Source organism: Engystomops pustulosus, chromosome 10 (genome assembly GCF_040894005.1).
Source record: "Engystomops pustulosus chromosome 10, aEngPut4.maternal, whole genome shotgun sequence".
Taxonomy (NCBI): Eukaryota; Metazoa; Chordata; class Amphibia; order Anura; family Leptodactylidae; genus Engystomops; species Engystomops pustulosus.
The window spans coordinates 100051651-100068609 of record NC_092420.1 but is presented as its reverse complement, the minus strand read 5'-3'; the positions used below and the strand labels follow the sequence as shown (position 1 = coordinate 100068609).

At 40.4% G+C, this 16959-nt stretch overlaps 1 protein-coding gene across 2 annotated transcripts in view; it reads left to right on the top strand.

Moving 5' to 3' along the window:
- NEGR1 (neuronal growth regulator 1) overlaps positions 1–15958 on the top strand; it is a 464122-nt gene extending 448164 nt beyond the window's left edge. The window contains exon 8 of one of the 2 annotated variants that reach the window (XM_072129222.1): positions 13919–15958. In XM_072129222.1, the coding sequence (XP_071985323.1) occupies positions 13919–14043 (125 nt within the window). In that variant the 3' untranslated portion in view covers positions 14044–15958. The remainder of the gene's footprint in view (positions 1–13918) is intronic. The other variant, XM_072129221.1, reaches the window with a different exon arrangement.
- The last annotated feature ends 1001 nt before the right edge of the window (positions 15959–16959 follow it).

Genomic DNA, 16959 nt, shown 5'->3' with positions numbered 1-16959 from the left:
TGTATTTGTGTGTGTGTGTATAGCAGTGCTTAGTGTGTCTGTGTGTGTATAGCAGTGCTTAGTGTGTCTGTGTGTGTATAGCAGTGCTTAGTGTGTCTGTGTGTATAGCAGTTCTTAGTGTGTCTGTGTGTGTATAGCAGTGTTTAGTGCGTCTGTGTGTGTATAGCAGTTCTAAGTGTGTTTGTGTGTGTGTATAGCATTGCTGAGTGAGTGAACGGCTGTAGCAGAGCTTAGTGTGTAAATTGATGGATGTAGCAGAGCTGTGCTTGTGTGTGACCAAAAGGAATTTTAAAAACCATTTTTCCTTTATTTGGATAAGTAAGTCAGGGGGGTTTTATAGTGAGGTGCAACTTTCAGTCTAAATTTTATGGTATGATGTTGCTGGATCTCCTAAACTATGAAGAAGCATGAGAACGGACCGTAACCTGTTCCCTTTAGCTGCCTCAGAGATGAATGTTATAAACAGTCTGAGGACCAGCGTCATCTCCAAAATAGCAGAACCCCCTAAGGCTTATTCCGTGTAAATTCTAGCAGAAGCCAAACACGGGATGTTTTCTAAATCTGCATAAAATGCCGACACACAGAATTATTTAAAACTTTAAAAAATCACTTAAGTGAAACGTGCGATTATTGTGTCATGTATCCGCCGCTGTATAACCTCCACAAGGTCTATTACCCCTATTATATACCGGAGCCTAATACAAAGACCAGAAACTATTATTTGTCATTTCGACACCAGGAAAAATATAACATTTCCCGCGCAAGTATCTTTATATGTCAGCGTGTCCGTGCCACGCATCTGCCGGAACCTACTGCAACGTATCTCATACATCAGTAATTGTGGGGAGAAATATCCATAAATCCGTATTCGAATAGAAGGAAACCGTGTTTATACTAATTATAATCAGAATATGTATTTATTATGAGACTGAGTGATAATATTACAGGTTGTATATACAGACACATGACAACCCAAGAGATACATAAAAATACATGTTCTGCATAAAAGGATAAAAAGAAAGTATTCTGACCCTATGCAAGAATATAACTACTATAATACTGCCCCCTATGTACAGGAATATAACTACAATAATACTGCCCCCTATGTACAGGAATATAACTACTATAATACTGCCCCTATGTACAGGAATATAACTACTATAATACTGCCCCCTGTGTACAGGAATATAACTACTATAATACTGCCTCCTATGTACAGGAATATAACTACTATAATACTGCCCCCTATGTACAGGAATATAACTACTATAATACTGCCCCCTATGTACAGGAATATAACTACTATAATACTGCCCCCTATGTACAGGAATATAACTACTATAATACTGCCCCCTATGTACAGGAATATAACTACTATAATACTGCCCCCTATGTACAAGAATATAACTACTATAATACTGCCTCCTATGTACAGGAATATAACTACTATAATACTGCCCCCTATGTACAGGAATATAACTACTATAATACTGCCTCCTATGTACAGGAATATAACTACTATAATACTGCCCCCTATGTACAGGAATATAACTACTATAATACTGCCCCCTATGTACAAGAATATAACTACTATAATACTGCCCCCTATGTACAAGAATATAACTACTATAATACTGCCCCCTATGTACAAGAATATAACTACTATAATACTGCCCCCTATGTACAGGAATATAACTACTATAATACTGCCCCCTATGTACAGGAATATAACTACTATAATACTGCTCCCTATGTACAAGAATATAACTACTATAATACTGCCCCCTATGTACAAGAATATAACTACTATAATACTGCCCCCTATGTACAGGAAAATAACTACTATAATACTGCTCCCTATGTACAAGAATATAACTACTATAATACTGCTCCTATGTACAAGAATATAACTACTATAATACTGCCTCCTATGTACAGGAATATAACTACTATAATACTGCCTCCTATGTACAGGAATATAACTACTATAATACTGCCCCCTATGTACAGGAATATAACTACTATAATACTGCCCCCTATGTACAAGAATATAACTACTATAATACTGCCCCCTATGTACAAGAATATAACTACTATAATACTGCCCCCTATGTACAAGAATATAACTACTATAATACTGCACCCTATGTACAGGAATATAACTACTATAATACTGCCCCCTATGTACAGGAATATAACTACTATAATACTGCTCCCTATGTACAAGAATATAACTACTATAATACTGCCCCCTATGTACAAGAATATAACTACTATAATACTGCCCCCTATGTACAGGAAAATAACTACTATAATACTGCTTCCTATGTACAAGAATATAACTACTATAATACTGCTCCTATGTACAAGAATATAACTACTATAATACTGCCACCTATGTACAAGAATATAACTACTATAATACTGCCCCCTATGTACAAGAATATAACTACTATAATACTGCCCCCTATGTACAAGAATATAACTACTATAATACTGCTCCCTATGTACAAGAATATAACTACTATAATACTGCTCCTATGTACAAGAATATAACTACTATAATACTGCCACCTATGTACAAGAATATAACTACTATAATACTGCCCCCTATGTACAAGAATATAACTACTATAATACTGCCCCCTATGTACAAGAATATAACTACTATAATACTGCCCCCTATGTACAGGAATATAACTACTATAATACTGCCCCCTATGTACAGGAATATAACTACTATAATACTGCCCCCTATGTACAAGAATATAACTACTATAATACTGCCCCCTATGTACAAGAATATAACAACTATAATACTGCCCCCTATGTACAGGAATATAACTACTATAATACCGCCCCCTATGTACAAGAATATAACTACTATAATACTGCCCCCTATGTACAGGAATATAACTGCTATAATGAGTAAGGACTAGTTGGCTACAGTCCGAAACGTGTTACCGCAAGCTCTGTCTTTGTGTCACGTTTTTGTGTATCCATGCCTGTCTCCCTTGCACACCGCAAGTTTTAAAGATTTTGAAATAAACCCTTTTTTTGGACTTTTATACTAAAAACGGAGTCATATACTCTTATGTTGCTGGAGCCCGCAGCCTGTGTTTTCTTCACTTCTATAACTGCTATAATACTGCCCCCTATGTACAAGAATATAACTACTATAATACTGCCTCCTATGTACAAGAATATAACTACTATAATACTGCCCCCTATGTACAGGAATATAACTACTATAATACTGCCCCCTATGTACAAGAATATAACTACTATAATGCTACCCCAATGTACAAGAATATAACTACTATAATACTGCCCCCTATGTACAAGAATATAACTACTATAATACTGCCCCCTATGTACAAGAATATAATTACTATAATACTGCCTCCTATGTACAAGAATATAACCACAATAATACTGCCCCTATGTACAGGAATATAACTACTATAATACTGCCCCCTATGTACAGGAAATTAACTACTATAATACTGCCCCCTATGTACAAGAATATTACTACTATAATACTGCCCCCTATGTACAAGAATATAACTACTATAATACTGCCCCCTATGAACAGGATATAACTACTATAATACTGCCCCCTATGTACAAGAATATTACTACTATAATACTGCCCCCTATGTACAAGAATATAACTACTATAATACTGCCCCCTATGTACAGGAATATAACTACTATAATACTGCCTCCTATGTGCAGGAATATAACTACTATAATACTGCCTCCTATGTACAGGAATATAACTACTATATTACTGCCCCCTATGTACAGGAATATAACTACTATAATACTGCCACCTATGTACAGGAATATAACTACTATAATTCTACCCCCTATGTACAAGAATATAACTACTATAATACTGCCCCCTATGAACAGGATATAACTACTATAATACTGCCTCCTATGTACAAGAATATAACTACTATAATACTGCCCCCTATGTACAGGAATATAACTACTATAATACTGCCCCTATGTACAGGAATATAACTACTATAATACTGCCCCCTATGTACAAGAATATAACTACTATAATACTGCCCCCTATGTACAGGAATATAACTACTATAATACTGCCCCCTATGTACAGGAATATAACTACTATAATACTGCTTCCTATGTACAGGAATATAACTACTATAATACTGCCTCCTATGTACAGGAATATAACTACTATAATACTGCCCCCTATGTACAAGAATATAACTACTATAATACTGCCCCCTATGTACAGGAATATAACTACTATAATACTGCCGCCTATGTACAGGAATATAACTACTATAATACTACCCCCTATGTACAAGAATATAACTACTATAATACTGCCCCCTATGTACAAGAATATAACTACTATAATACTGCCCGTATGTACAGGAATATAACTACTATAATACTGCCCCCTATGTACAAGAATATAACTACTATAATACTGCCCCTATGTACAAGAATATAACTACTATAATACTGCCCCCTATGTACAAGAATATAACTACTATAATACTGCCCCTATGTACAGGGATATAACTACTATAATACTGCCCCCTATGTACAGGGATATAACTACTATAATACTGCCCCCTATGTACAGGGATATAACAACTATAATACTGCCCCTATGTACAGGGATATAACTACTATAATACTGCCCCCTATGTACAGAAATATAACTACTATAATACTGCCCCCTATGTACAGGAATATAACTACTATAATACTGCCCCTATGTACAAGAATATAACTACTATAATACTGCCCCCTATGTACAGGAATATAACTGCTATAATACTGCCCCCTATGTATAGGAATACAACTACTATAATACTGCCCCCTATGTACAGGAATATAACTGCTATAATACTGCCCCCTATGTTTGGAATACAACTACTATAATACTGCCCCCTATGTACAGGAATATATCTACTATAATACTGCCCCCTATGTATAGGAATACAACTACTATAATACTGGCCCCTTTATACAAGAATATAACTACTATAATACTGCCCCAATGTACAAGAATATAACTACTATAATACTGCCCCCTATGTGCAAGAATATAACTTCTATAATACTGCCCCCTATGTACAGGAATATAACTGCTATAATACTGCCCCCAATGTACAGGAATATAACTACTATAATACTGCCCCCTATGTACAGGAATATAACTACTATAATACTGCCCCTATGTACAAGAACATAACTACTATAATACTGCCTCCTATGTACAAGAATATAACTACTATAATACTGCCCCCTATGTACAGGAATATAACTACTATTATACTGCCCCCTATGTGCAAGAATATAACTACTATAATACTGCCCCCTATGTACAAGAATATAACTACTATAATACTGCCTCCTATGTACAAGAATATAACTACTATAATACTGCCCCCTATGTACAAGAATATAACTACTATAATACTGCCTCCTATGTACAGGAATATAACTACTATAATACTGCCCCCTATGTACAGGAATATAACTACTATAATACTGCCCCCTATGTACAAGAATATAACTACTATAATACTGCCTCCTATGTACAGGAATATAACTACTATAATACTGCCCCCTATGTACAGGAATATAACTACTATAATACTGCCCCCTATGTACAGGAATATAACTACTATAATACTGGCTCCTATGTACAGGAATATAACTACTATAATACTGCCCCCTATGTACAAGAATATAACTACTATAATACTGCCCCCTATGTACAAGAATATAACTACTGTAATACTGCCCCTTATGTACAAGAATATAACTACTATAATACTGCCCCCTATGTACAGGGATATAACTACTATAATACTGCTCCCTATGTACAGGAATATAACTACTATAATACTGCCCCCTATGTACAGGAATATAACTACTATAATACTGCCCAGTATGTACAAGAATATAACTACTATAATACTGCCCCCTATGTACAGGAATATAACTACTATAATACTGCCCAGTATGTACAGGAATATAACTACTATAATACTGCCCCCTATGTACAGGAATATAACTACTATAACACTGCCCCCTATGTACAGGAATATAACTACTATAATACTGCCCCCTATGTACAGGAATATAACTACTATAATACTGCCCCCTATGTACAGGAATATAACTACTATAATACTGCCCCCTATGTACAAGAATATAACTACTATAATACTGCCCCCTATGTACAGGAATATAACTACTATAATACTGCCCCCTATGTACAAGAATATAACTACTATAATACTGCCCCCTATGTACAGGAATATAACTACTATAATACTGCCCCCTATGTACAAGAATGTAACTACTATAATACTGCCCCCTATGTACAGGAATATAACTACTATAATACTGCCCCCTATGTACAGGAATATAACTACTATAATACTGCCCCTATGTACAAGACTATAACTACTATAATACTGCCCCCTATGTACAGGAATATAACTACTATAATACTGCCCCCTATGTACAGGAATATAACTACTATAATACTGCCCCCTATGTACAGGAATATAACTACTATAATACTGCCCCCTATGTACAGGAATATAACTACTATAATACTGCCCCCTATGTACAGGAATATAACTACTATAATACTGCCCCCTATGTACAAGAATATAACTACTATAATACTGCCCCCTATGTACAAGAATATAACTACAATAATACTGCCCCTATGTACAAGAATATAACTACTATAATACTGCCCCCTATGTACAGGAATATAACTACTATAATACTGCCCCCTATGTACAAGAATATAACTACAATAATACTGCCCCTATGTACAAGAATATAACTACTATAATACTGCCCCCTATGTACAGGAATATAACTACTATAATACTGCCCCCTATGTACAGGAATATAACTACTATAATACTGCCCCCTATGTACAAGAATATAACTACTATAATACTGCCCCCTATGTACAGGAATATAACTACTATAATACTGCCCCCTATGTACAGGAATATAACTACTATAATACTGCCCCCTATGTACAGGAATATAACTACTATAATACTGCCCCCTATGTACAGGAATATAACTACTATAATACTGCCCCCTATGTACAAGAATATAACTACTATAATACTGCCCCCTATGTACAGGAATATAACTACTATAATACTGCCCCCTATGTACAGGAATATAAATACTATAATACTGCCCCCTATGTACAGGAATATAACTACTATAATACTGCCCCCTATGTACAGGAATATAAATACTATAATACTGCCTCCTATGTACAGGAATATAACTACTATAATACTGCCCCCTATGTACAGGAATATAACTACTATAATACTGCCCCCTATGTACAGGAATATAACTACTATAATACTGGCTCCTATGTACAGGAATATAACTACTATAATACTGCCCCCTATGTACAAGAATATAACTACTATAATACTGCCCCCTATGTACAAGAATATAACTACTGTAATACTGCCCCTTATGTACAAGAATATAACTACTATAATACTGCCCCCTATGTACAGGGATATAACTACTATAATACTGCTCCCTATGTACAGGAATATAACTACTATAATACTGCCCCCTATGTACAGGAATATAACTACTATAATACTGCCCAGTATGTACAAGAATATAACTACTATAATACTGCCCCCTATGTACAGGAATATAACTACTATAATACTGCCCAGTATGTACAGGAATATAACTACTATAATACTGCCCCCTATGTACAGGAATATAACTACTATAACACTGCCCCCTATGTACAGGAATATAACTACTATAATACTGCCCCCTATGTACAGGAATATAACTACTATAATACTGCCCCCTATGTACAGGAATATAACTACTATAATACTGCCCCCTATGTACAAGAATATAACTACTATAATACTGCCCCCTATGTACAGGAATATAACTACTATAATACTGCCCCCTATGTACAAGAATATAACTACTATAATACTGCCCCCTATGTACAGGAATATAACTACTATAATACTGCCCCCTATGTGCAAGAATGTAACTACTATAATACTGCCCCCTATGTACAGGAATATAACTACTATAATACTGCCCCCTATGTACAGGAATATAACTACTATAATACTGCCCCTATGTACAAGACTATAACTACTATAATACTGCCCCCTATGTACAGGAATATAACTACTATAATACTGCCCCCTATGTACAGGAATATAACTACTATAATACTGCCCCCTATGTACAGGAATATAACTACTATAATACTGCCCCCTATGTACAGGAATATAACTACTATAATACTGCCCCCTATGTACAGGAATATAACTACTATAATACTGCCCCCTATGTACAGGAATATAACTACTATAATACTGCCCCCTATGTACAAGAATATAACTACTATAATACTGCCCCCTATGTACAAGAATATAACTACAATAATACTGCCCCTATGTACAAGAATATAACTACTATAATACTGCCCCCTATGTACAGGGATATAACTACTATAATACTGCTCCCTATGTACAGGAATATAACTACTATAATACTGCCCCCTATGTACAGGAATATAACTACTATAATACTGCCCAGTATGTACAAGAATATAACTACTATAATACTGCCCCCTATGTACAGGAATATAACTACTATAATACTGCCCAGTATGTACAGGAATATAACTACTATAATACTGCCCCCTATGTACAGGAATATAACTACTATAACACTGCCCCCTATGTACAGGAATATAACTACTATAATACTGCCCCCTATGTACAGGAATATAACTACTATAATACTGCCCCCTATGTACAGGAATATAACTACTATAATACTGCCCCCTATGTACAAGAATATAACTACTATAATACTGCCCCCTATGTACAGGAATATAACTACTATAATACTGCCCCCTATGTACAAGAATATAACTACTATAATACTGCCCCCTATGTACAGGAATATAACTACTATAATACTGCCCCCTATGTGCAAGAATGTAACTACTATAATACTGCCCCCTATGTACAGGAATATAACTACTATAATACTGCCCCCTATGTACAGGAATATAACTACTATAATACTGCCCCTATGTACAAGACTATAACTACTATAATACTGCCCCCTATGTACAGGAATATAACTACTATAATACTGCCCCCTATGTACAGGAATATAACTACTATAATACTGCCCCCTATGTACAGGAATATAACTACTATAATACTGCCCCCTATGTACAGGAATATAACTACTATAATACTGCCCCCTATGTACAGGAATATAACTACTATAATACTGCCCCCTATGTACAGGAATATAACTACTATAATACTGCCCCCTATGTACAGGAATATAACTACTATAATACTGCCCCCTATGTACAAGAATATAACTACTATAATACTGCCCCCTATGTACAAGAATATAACTACAATAATACTGCCCCTATGTACAAGAATATAACTACTATAATACTGCCCCCTATGTACAGGAATATAACTACTATAATACTGCCCCCTATGTACAAGAATATAACTACAATAATACTGCCCCTATGTACAAGAATATAACTACTATAATACTGCCCCCTATGTACAGGAATATAACTACTATAATACTGCCCCCTATGTACAGGAATATAACTACTATAATACTGCCCCCTATGTACAAGAATATAACTACTATAATACTGCCCCCTATGTACAGGAATATAACTACTATAATACTGCCCCCTATGTACAAGAATATAACTACTATAATACTGCCCCCTATGTACAAGAATATAACTACTATAATACTGCCCCCTATGTACAGGAATATAACTACTATAATACTGCCCCCTATGTACAGGAATATAACTACTATAATACTGCCCCCTATGTACAGGAATATAACTACTATAATACTGCCCCTATTACTGTTGTGTAGAAGTTGTGTGTGGGGTCCGGATTGGCTGATGCGGCTCCTGTATATGTTGCAGTCATGTGACACATGAGCGGTGCGGTTCCCTCTGTGTATGAAGACCTTTGTGTTTCGGGTCGGCTGTAATCTCATTAATAACCGAGTGGTAAGGAAACACAGAACAGTTACACGTAAGTGAACGCTGTCAAAACCAATTATCCGCAGGAGAGGCTTTTTCTGCGAAGGGATAAACGGTTTAGTGAAGGAGGTCGCATTATTTTCCTTCATCCGTCCTAAAATTGCTGTCAATTAGAAGGTGCAGGACGGGGACTCTGCGCGGGGATTTGTGTTGTAAATGATCCATTAGAGCCGTGACCCGGCCCCCTGGAAGGAATATTACAAGTCCTGTCATTAGTTCCAGGGGCAGAGAACAGGTAGAGGATTGCAGCGAGCGACTGCGGATCTGTTATATCGTGGAATGAGCGGAATCCTGAATGTTTCCAAAAACATCCGGAATGAAAGGGAATTTCCAGCTGGGAAAATTAAAGTCACCTCCACCAGGAAAACAAAATGTGACTTTATATGTGTAAATGTTTAGTTCAACTGTGTAACCGTGATTTTAGATGATTTTTTGTGAAGATTTTTCTAATTTACTTCATTAAGAAATTCCGCTTATTTTGTAAAGAAACAGACTGCAAAGTGCCCCTTGGTTACAATGTTACTTCTCTGTTGCTCAGGCAAATCTGTCTACAGGATTAAAGACAAGTTTCTCTATCTGCTCCTCTTGTTACACAGCTGTGAGTGTTAACCCTTCCTGCGCTCTCCCTGGCTGTAGTATGCTATGTGCTGTATTTTCAGAGCTAAAGGTAAAAGTGAAGGGGTTTATCATCCCTTGTCAGAGCTGTGTAACCAAACACAGGGAGATTAATGTGAGCTCATGCGGCCTCCATAGGCACCCACTGTAAAGGGTCATTCAGAGAGGTCTAAGAGAGGTCAATATAATAAGACAGTACATGTTTATTTTTCATTATTTCAATAAAACAGGAGGAGGAGTATACTAATGTCCCCTTCTATATTCTGATTGCTGGATCTTAAAGTAATCTCCCATCAGAATCCATCCTGATAAACCAGGAACATTACCCATAGATCCAGGCACCGGGACTGTGGGATCTTCTTATATTTGTTATCCATGGCCTCCATCCGTCTAAAATCAACTTTTACAATTATGCTAATGAGTCTGAGGTGCTCTAGGGGGAGATCGCCAATAATAATTCCTCTTTTTTATAGCGCACACAGATTACACAATTTCCGTGCTCTCCATAGAGATTAATGGTCATGCTCGGCTGTCTGCTCACTCTCCGGGAGCGACGAGATGTCCCACTGATGTAACTGGGACCCCATCGGACCCCTCGTTTTCACTATCCTGTGGAAAGGGCCTAACTTTGATTAATGTGAAGCCCCCTTTAATCTGGAGTATACATAGAACTACTGCTAGTACAACGCAGTGCGAAGCAGATCCATGACTTGGGACTAGTGCAAAAAGTCCCATTAAAACTTTTTTTGCATTTTGAGACTTTTTGAAAAAAAATCCCAAACAGAAAGTAGACCGTAAGAAGATTTATTAAAGGGTCAAAACCACTATCATAAAGCTGATGGATGGCGGAGCCCCAAAAATAGACCGTCCCAAGGAATTGCCCAATAATAAATAACCCCCGTAGTATCAGAAGTCGAGATGAGCGAACCCGATGATCGAGTTCTGCCTTCGGGTTTGGTTGCCAAAAAAAAGACAAATGTCCATCAAGTTCAACCAAGGAAGGGAAGGGATTGGATGAGGAAGGGATTTATGGGACCTGGGCCTGAGCTCTCTACTGTCCCTGTTGTGCTCTGCTCCTGAGCTCTCTGCTGTCTCTGCTGTTACCAGCGCCTGAGCTCTCTGCTGTCCCTGCTGTGATCAGCGCCTGAGCCCTCTGCTGTCCCTGCTGTGACCAGCGCCTGAGCTCTCTCCTCTCCCTGCTGTGACCAGCGCCTGAGCTCTCTGCTGTCTCTGCTGTGACCAGCGCCTGAGCTCTCTGCTGTCCCTGCTGTGACCAGCGCCTGAGCTCTCTGCTGTCCCTGCTGTGACCAGCACCTGAGCTCTCTGCTGTCCCTGCTGTGACCAGCGGCTGAGCTCTCTGCTGTCCCTGCTGTGACCAGCGCCTGAGCTCTCTGCTGCCCCTGCTGTGACCAGCGCCTGAGCTCTCTGCTGTCCCTGCTGTGCTCTGCACCTGAGCTCTCTGCTGTCCCTGCTGTGACCAGCGCCTGAGCTCTCTGCTGTCCCTGCAGTGACCAGCGCCTGAGCTCTCTGCTGTCCCTGCTGTGACCTGCACCTGAGCTCTCTGCTGTCCCTGCTGTGACCAGCGCCTGAGCTCTCTGCTGTCCCTGCTGTGACCAGCGCCTGAGCTCTCTGCTGTCCCTGCTGTGACCAGCGCCTGAGCTCTCTGCTGTCCCTGCTGTGACCAGCGCCTGAGCTCTCTGCTGTCCCTACTGTGACCAGCACCTGAGCTCTCTGCTGTCCCTGCTGTGACCAGCTCCTGAGCTCTCTGCTGTCCCTGCTGTGACCAGCGCCTGAGCTCTCTGCTGTCCCTGCTGTGACCAGCGCCTGAGCTCTCTGGTGCCCCTGCTGTGCTCTGCTCCTGAGCTCTCTGCTGTCCCTGCTGTGACCAGCGCCTGAGCTCTCTGCTGTCCCTGCTGTGACCAGCGCCTGAGCTCTCTGCTGTCCCTGCTGTGACCAGCGCCTGAGCTCTCTGCTGTCCCTGCTGTGACCAGCGCCTGAGCTCTCTGCTGTCCCTGCTGTGACCAGCGCCTGAGCTCTCTGCTGTCCCTGCTGTGACCAGCGCCTGAGCTCTCTGCTGTCCCTGCTGTGACCAGCGCCTGAGCTCTCTGCTGTCCCTGCTGTGACCAGCGCCTGAGCTCTCTGCTGTCCCTGCTGTGACCAGCGCCTGAGCTCTCTGCTGTCCCTGCTGTGACCAGCGCCTGAGCTCTCTGCTGTCCCTGCTGTGACCAGCGCCTGAGCTCTCTGCTGTCCCTGCTGTGACCAGCGCCTGAGCTCTCTGCTGTCCCTACTGTGACCAGCACCTGAGCTCTCTGCTGTCCCTGCTGTGACCAGCTCCTGAGCTCTCTGCTGTCCCTGCTGTGACCAGCTCCTGAGCTCTCTGCTGTCCCTGCTGTGACCAGCGCCTGAGCTCTCTGCTGTCCCTGCTGTGACCAGCGCCTGAGCTCTCTGCTGTCCCTGCTGTGACCAGCGCCTGAGCTCTCTGCTGTCCCTGCTGTGACCAGCGCCTGAGCTCTCTGCTGTCCCTACTGTGACCAGCACCTGAGCTCTCTGCTGTCCCTGCTGTGACCAGCTCCTGAGCTCTCTGCTGTCCCTGCTGTGACCAGCTCCTGAGCTCTCTGCTGTCCCTGCTGTGACCAGCGCCTGAGCTCTCTGCTGTCCCTGCTGTGACCAGCGCCTGAGCTCTCTGGTGCCCCTGCTGTGCTCTGCTCCTGAGCTCTCTGCTGTCCCTGCTGTGACCAGCGCCTGAGCTCTCTGCTGTCCCTGCTGTGACCAGCGCCTGAGCTCTCTGGTGCCCCTGCTGTGCTCTGCTCCTGAGCTCTCTGCTGTCCCTGCTGTGACCAGCGCCTGAGCTCTCTGCTGTCCCTGCTGTGACCAGCGCCTGAGCTCTCTGCTGTCCCTGCTATTTATATAAATTAATCAGATCCCCTCATAGTTGTCTCTTTTCCAGACTAAATAAATCGAGTTGTTTTATGCCGAAATATACCGAACCCAATCATCTGGGTGACCTCATCTCTAATCATGAATGTTATTATTATTAAATATAATTATTATGTTATTATTGTGCATTAAAGAATCGAAATTAAAATTGTTTAAAAAAAAGAATTCAATAATTTTTATTTGTTTTTTTGTGTCTTTTTACAGCTCCAAGCACAGCCCAGTACGGCATCACTGGAAGGGCAGAAATCCTCTTCTCTTGTTGGTACCTGGTTTTGACACTTTCCTCTTTCACGAGCATAATCTACCTGAAGAACGTGGTAATACAATAAACCTACCCGACCACAACAAGGCTTTAAAGGCGTCTGCGAAACGGCTGGTGGCAGGATGCGGCCCGGCACAGTGTGGGATGTAGTCGGCACTACTTACCTGGGGGAATGATCGGCTTCTTAAGAATTTTTTTTTTTTCCCTTTTTTTTTTTTTGTAAATACTTTCCTTCTCTCCTTTCATTTGATTAGCTGCATTACGTTGTGACGCAGTACACATTGTCCTTTTTTTAAGAAAAAAAAAAACAAAAAAAACGATAAAACGTGACAGCTCTGAAATTACTTTTAGAGGATATTAATTGTGACTTCATGTTTGTTAATTGACAAGTTTTCAGAAAAGAGTCTGGTGACCGTAGGTGCGGGTTATGGTTTACAAAAATGAGCAAAAAAACAAAAAAAAAACACAAACAGAAAAACGCCCCTTTATAAAAAAATATATATATATTAGTGAAGACAATATCCGCGAGGAAACTCCGATGCTTCAGTGCTCCGAGGCTCCGTGTTCTCTTGCCTTTTTCGAAATCAGATTTTGAACTCATGTGTATCGAACATTTTCCATTTTTATGACAAAAAATACAAAAAAATATATATATATTGCCTTCAAAAGATGACACCGGTTACATTTAGCTAAATCGACTGCAAGCTTTTGGGGTTTCCAGATACAGTATTATACAAATAAAATAAAAAAAATATGAGAAAAAATAAACTGCATGGAGCAGTTGACTTTATACCTGTATGTCTCGCATGGGTGTGCCTTCATAAAGTTTTATTCAGTTTTTTTTTTTCCTTTTTTTTTTTTTTTATTCAGATGGGGGTTTTATTAGCTTAAGGGGGGATTCAGTCTCTCTATATATATATAAAAAAATGTTGAAATGTACAGAACATATTTTTAGGAGTTCATATCATGTAGCCACCCAAGTGTGAAAGACTTTTCCGTGTGCTTATGAGAAACGTCCATCCGTCGGCCAGTGTTCAATCTCAGTGTTCCTCAACCCATGCAGAGACCACACGTCTGCAGATTCTCTAATGTAACAGCTTTTGTTGGCAGATACTCTCCACCTGATAGACAATACCATTGCAGAACCGTTTTGTAGAGCAAATGTGTCCTCCATCATGGTAGACCTTACTACCCCATGAAGAACTTTGCAGGTGGTCATCAAAAAGACCCATCAGATTATGCCATTCAATCCACCGTCTGAGATCTGGTTGAACTCTTCACTCATTTTGCCAAAGTCCTAGATAAAGCCGTCTATAAATGGTCAAAATAAGCCACGCCCCATTACCGGCAACATCTTAACGGGGTTCCAACATGGGACCAGGCTGGTTTGAGGGTTTGTTTTAGCCACGGTGCACCATTGACAGCAATAAGCATTCGTTGTTGGCTTTGGATTAGGTAACGCAAACCCTGGCCAAAGATATGAAGGTTATCCGAAGGACAAAGAAAATAATTTTTGGATAAATTATGTAAATACAATCACGATGGCTACTCCGGTCACCCAGTGCAGTATGGACCCAATTATCTTCCAGAGAAATAGTCTGGGTGAAGTCCAATCAATAAGTGTTTGTTACGGATTAGTCCACTCATTAATGGTGATGATTTAGCTTCTATCTTTATCTTTTTGATGATAGACCTACAGCAGACCCCCCACTTATGGCTAAACCAGATGCTCAAAGTACGTAAAATCTGAAAGTTTAGCCTGGACACATTGGTTTGGGGCGAGTGGGATACATTTTTAATGCCCAAAAACTTTTTGAATCTCTGACTGTTACAATGTTGTAACGCAAAAGATTGTGATCGGCAGCTACCAATGTGACGTACGTAGAGGGGGGGCACGCATCTCTATAACGGCCCTGCATAGAGGGGGGGGCGCGCTTCTCTATAACGGCCCTGCATAGAGGGGGGGGCGCGCTTCTCTATAACGGCCCTGCATAGAGGGGGGGGCACGCATCTCTATAACGGCCCTGCATAGAGGGGGGGGCACGCTTCTCTATAACGGCCCTGCATAGAGGGGGGGGCGCGCTTCTCTATAACGGCCCTGCATAGAGGGGGGGGCGCGCTTCTCTATAACGGCCCTGCATAGAGGGGGGGGCACGCATCTCTATAACGGCCCTGCATAGAGGGGGGGGCACGCTTCTCTATAACGGCCCTGCAATGCTTTGTCTATCACTCAGCTTCTTGGCATAAGAAACCTACATCCTGTTTTTGCCGATCCCTGATTATAGCACAATTCTCATATGTTTTTGTGATTTCAGAGCTATTCCTCTTCAAAAAAAAAGTATTATTCAGAATTCTTTTCAGATAATGTTGTGCAAACGAGAATGTGACAATCCATTTTATCATCCATCCGATACTTCATGGAATCTGTATTGTTTTGCACTTGATTTTGTACTGAATTTGTGAAACTAGCTAAAATAGTTGAGAAAAAAGTGGATATATTTGGAAATGGGTCTACTCAGCGGAAAATAAAACTCTGGTAAAAATCAACAACGTTTCCTGAGTCTCTTTGTGTCACTTCACTTGTTTCTTTAGGTTTAGAAGAGGGTGGAAAAAGGGAGGGAGGGAGGGAAAGGAGGGAGGAAACAATGAAGGGAAAGGGGTAGGGAAAAGAGGGAGAAAAAAGGAAGGAAGGGGAGGAGGGAGGGAAGAAGAGGAGGAGGGAGGACGGAAGAAGAAATGGAGGGAAAGGAATGGAAAGGAAAGAAGGAAGGAAGGGGAGGAGGGAGGGAAGAAGAGGAGGAGGGAGGATGGAGGAAGAAATGGAGGGAAAAGAATGCAAAGGAAAGAAGGAAGGAAGGGGAGGAGGGAGGGAAGAAGAGGAGGAGGGAGGATGGAGGAAGAAATGGAGGGAAAGGAATGGAAAGGAAAGAAGGAAGGAAGGGGAGGAGGGAGGGAAGAAGAGGAGGAGGGAGGACGGAGGAAG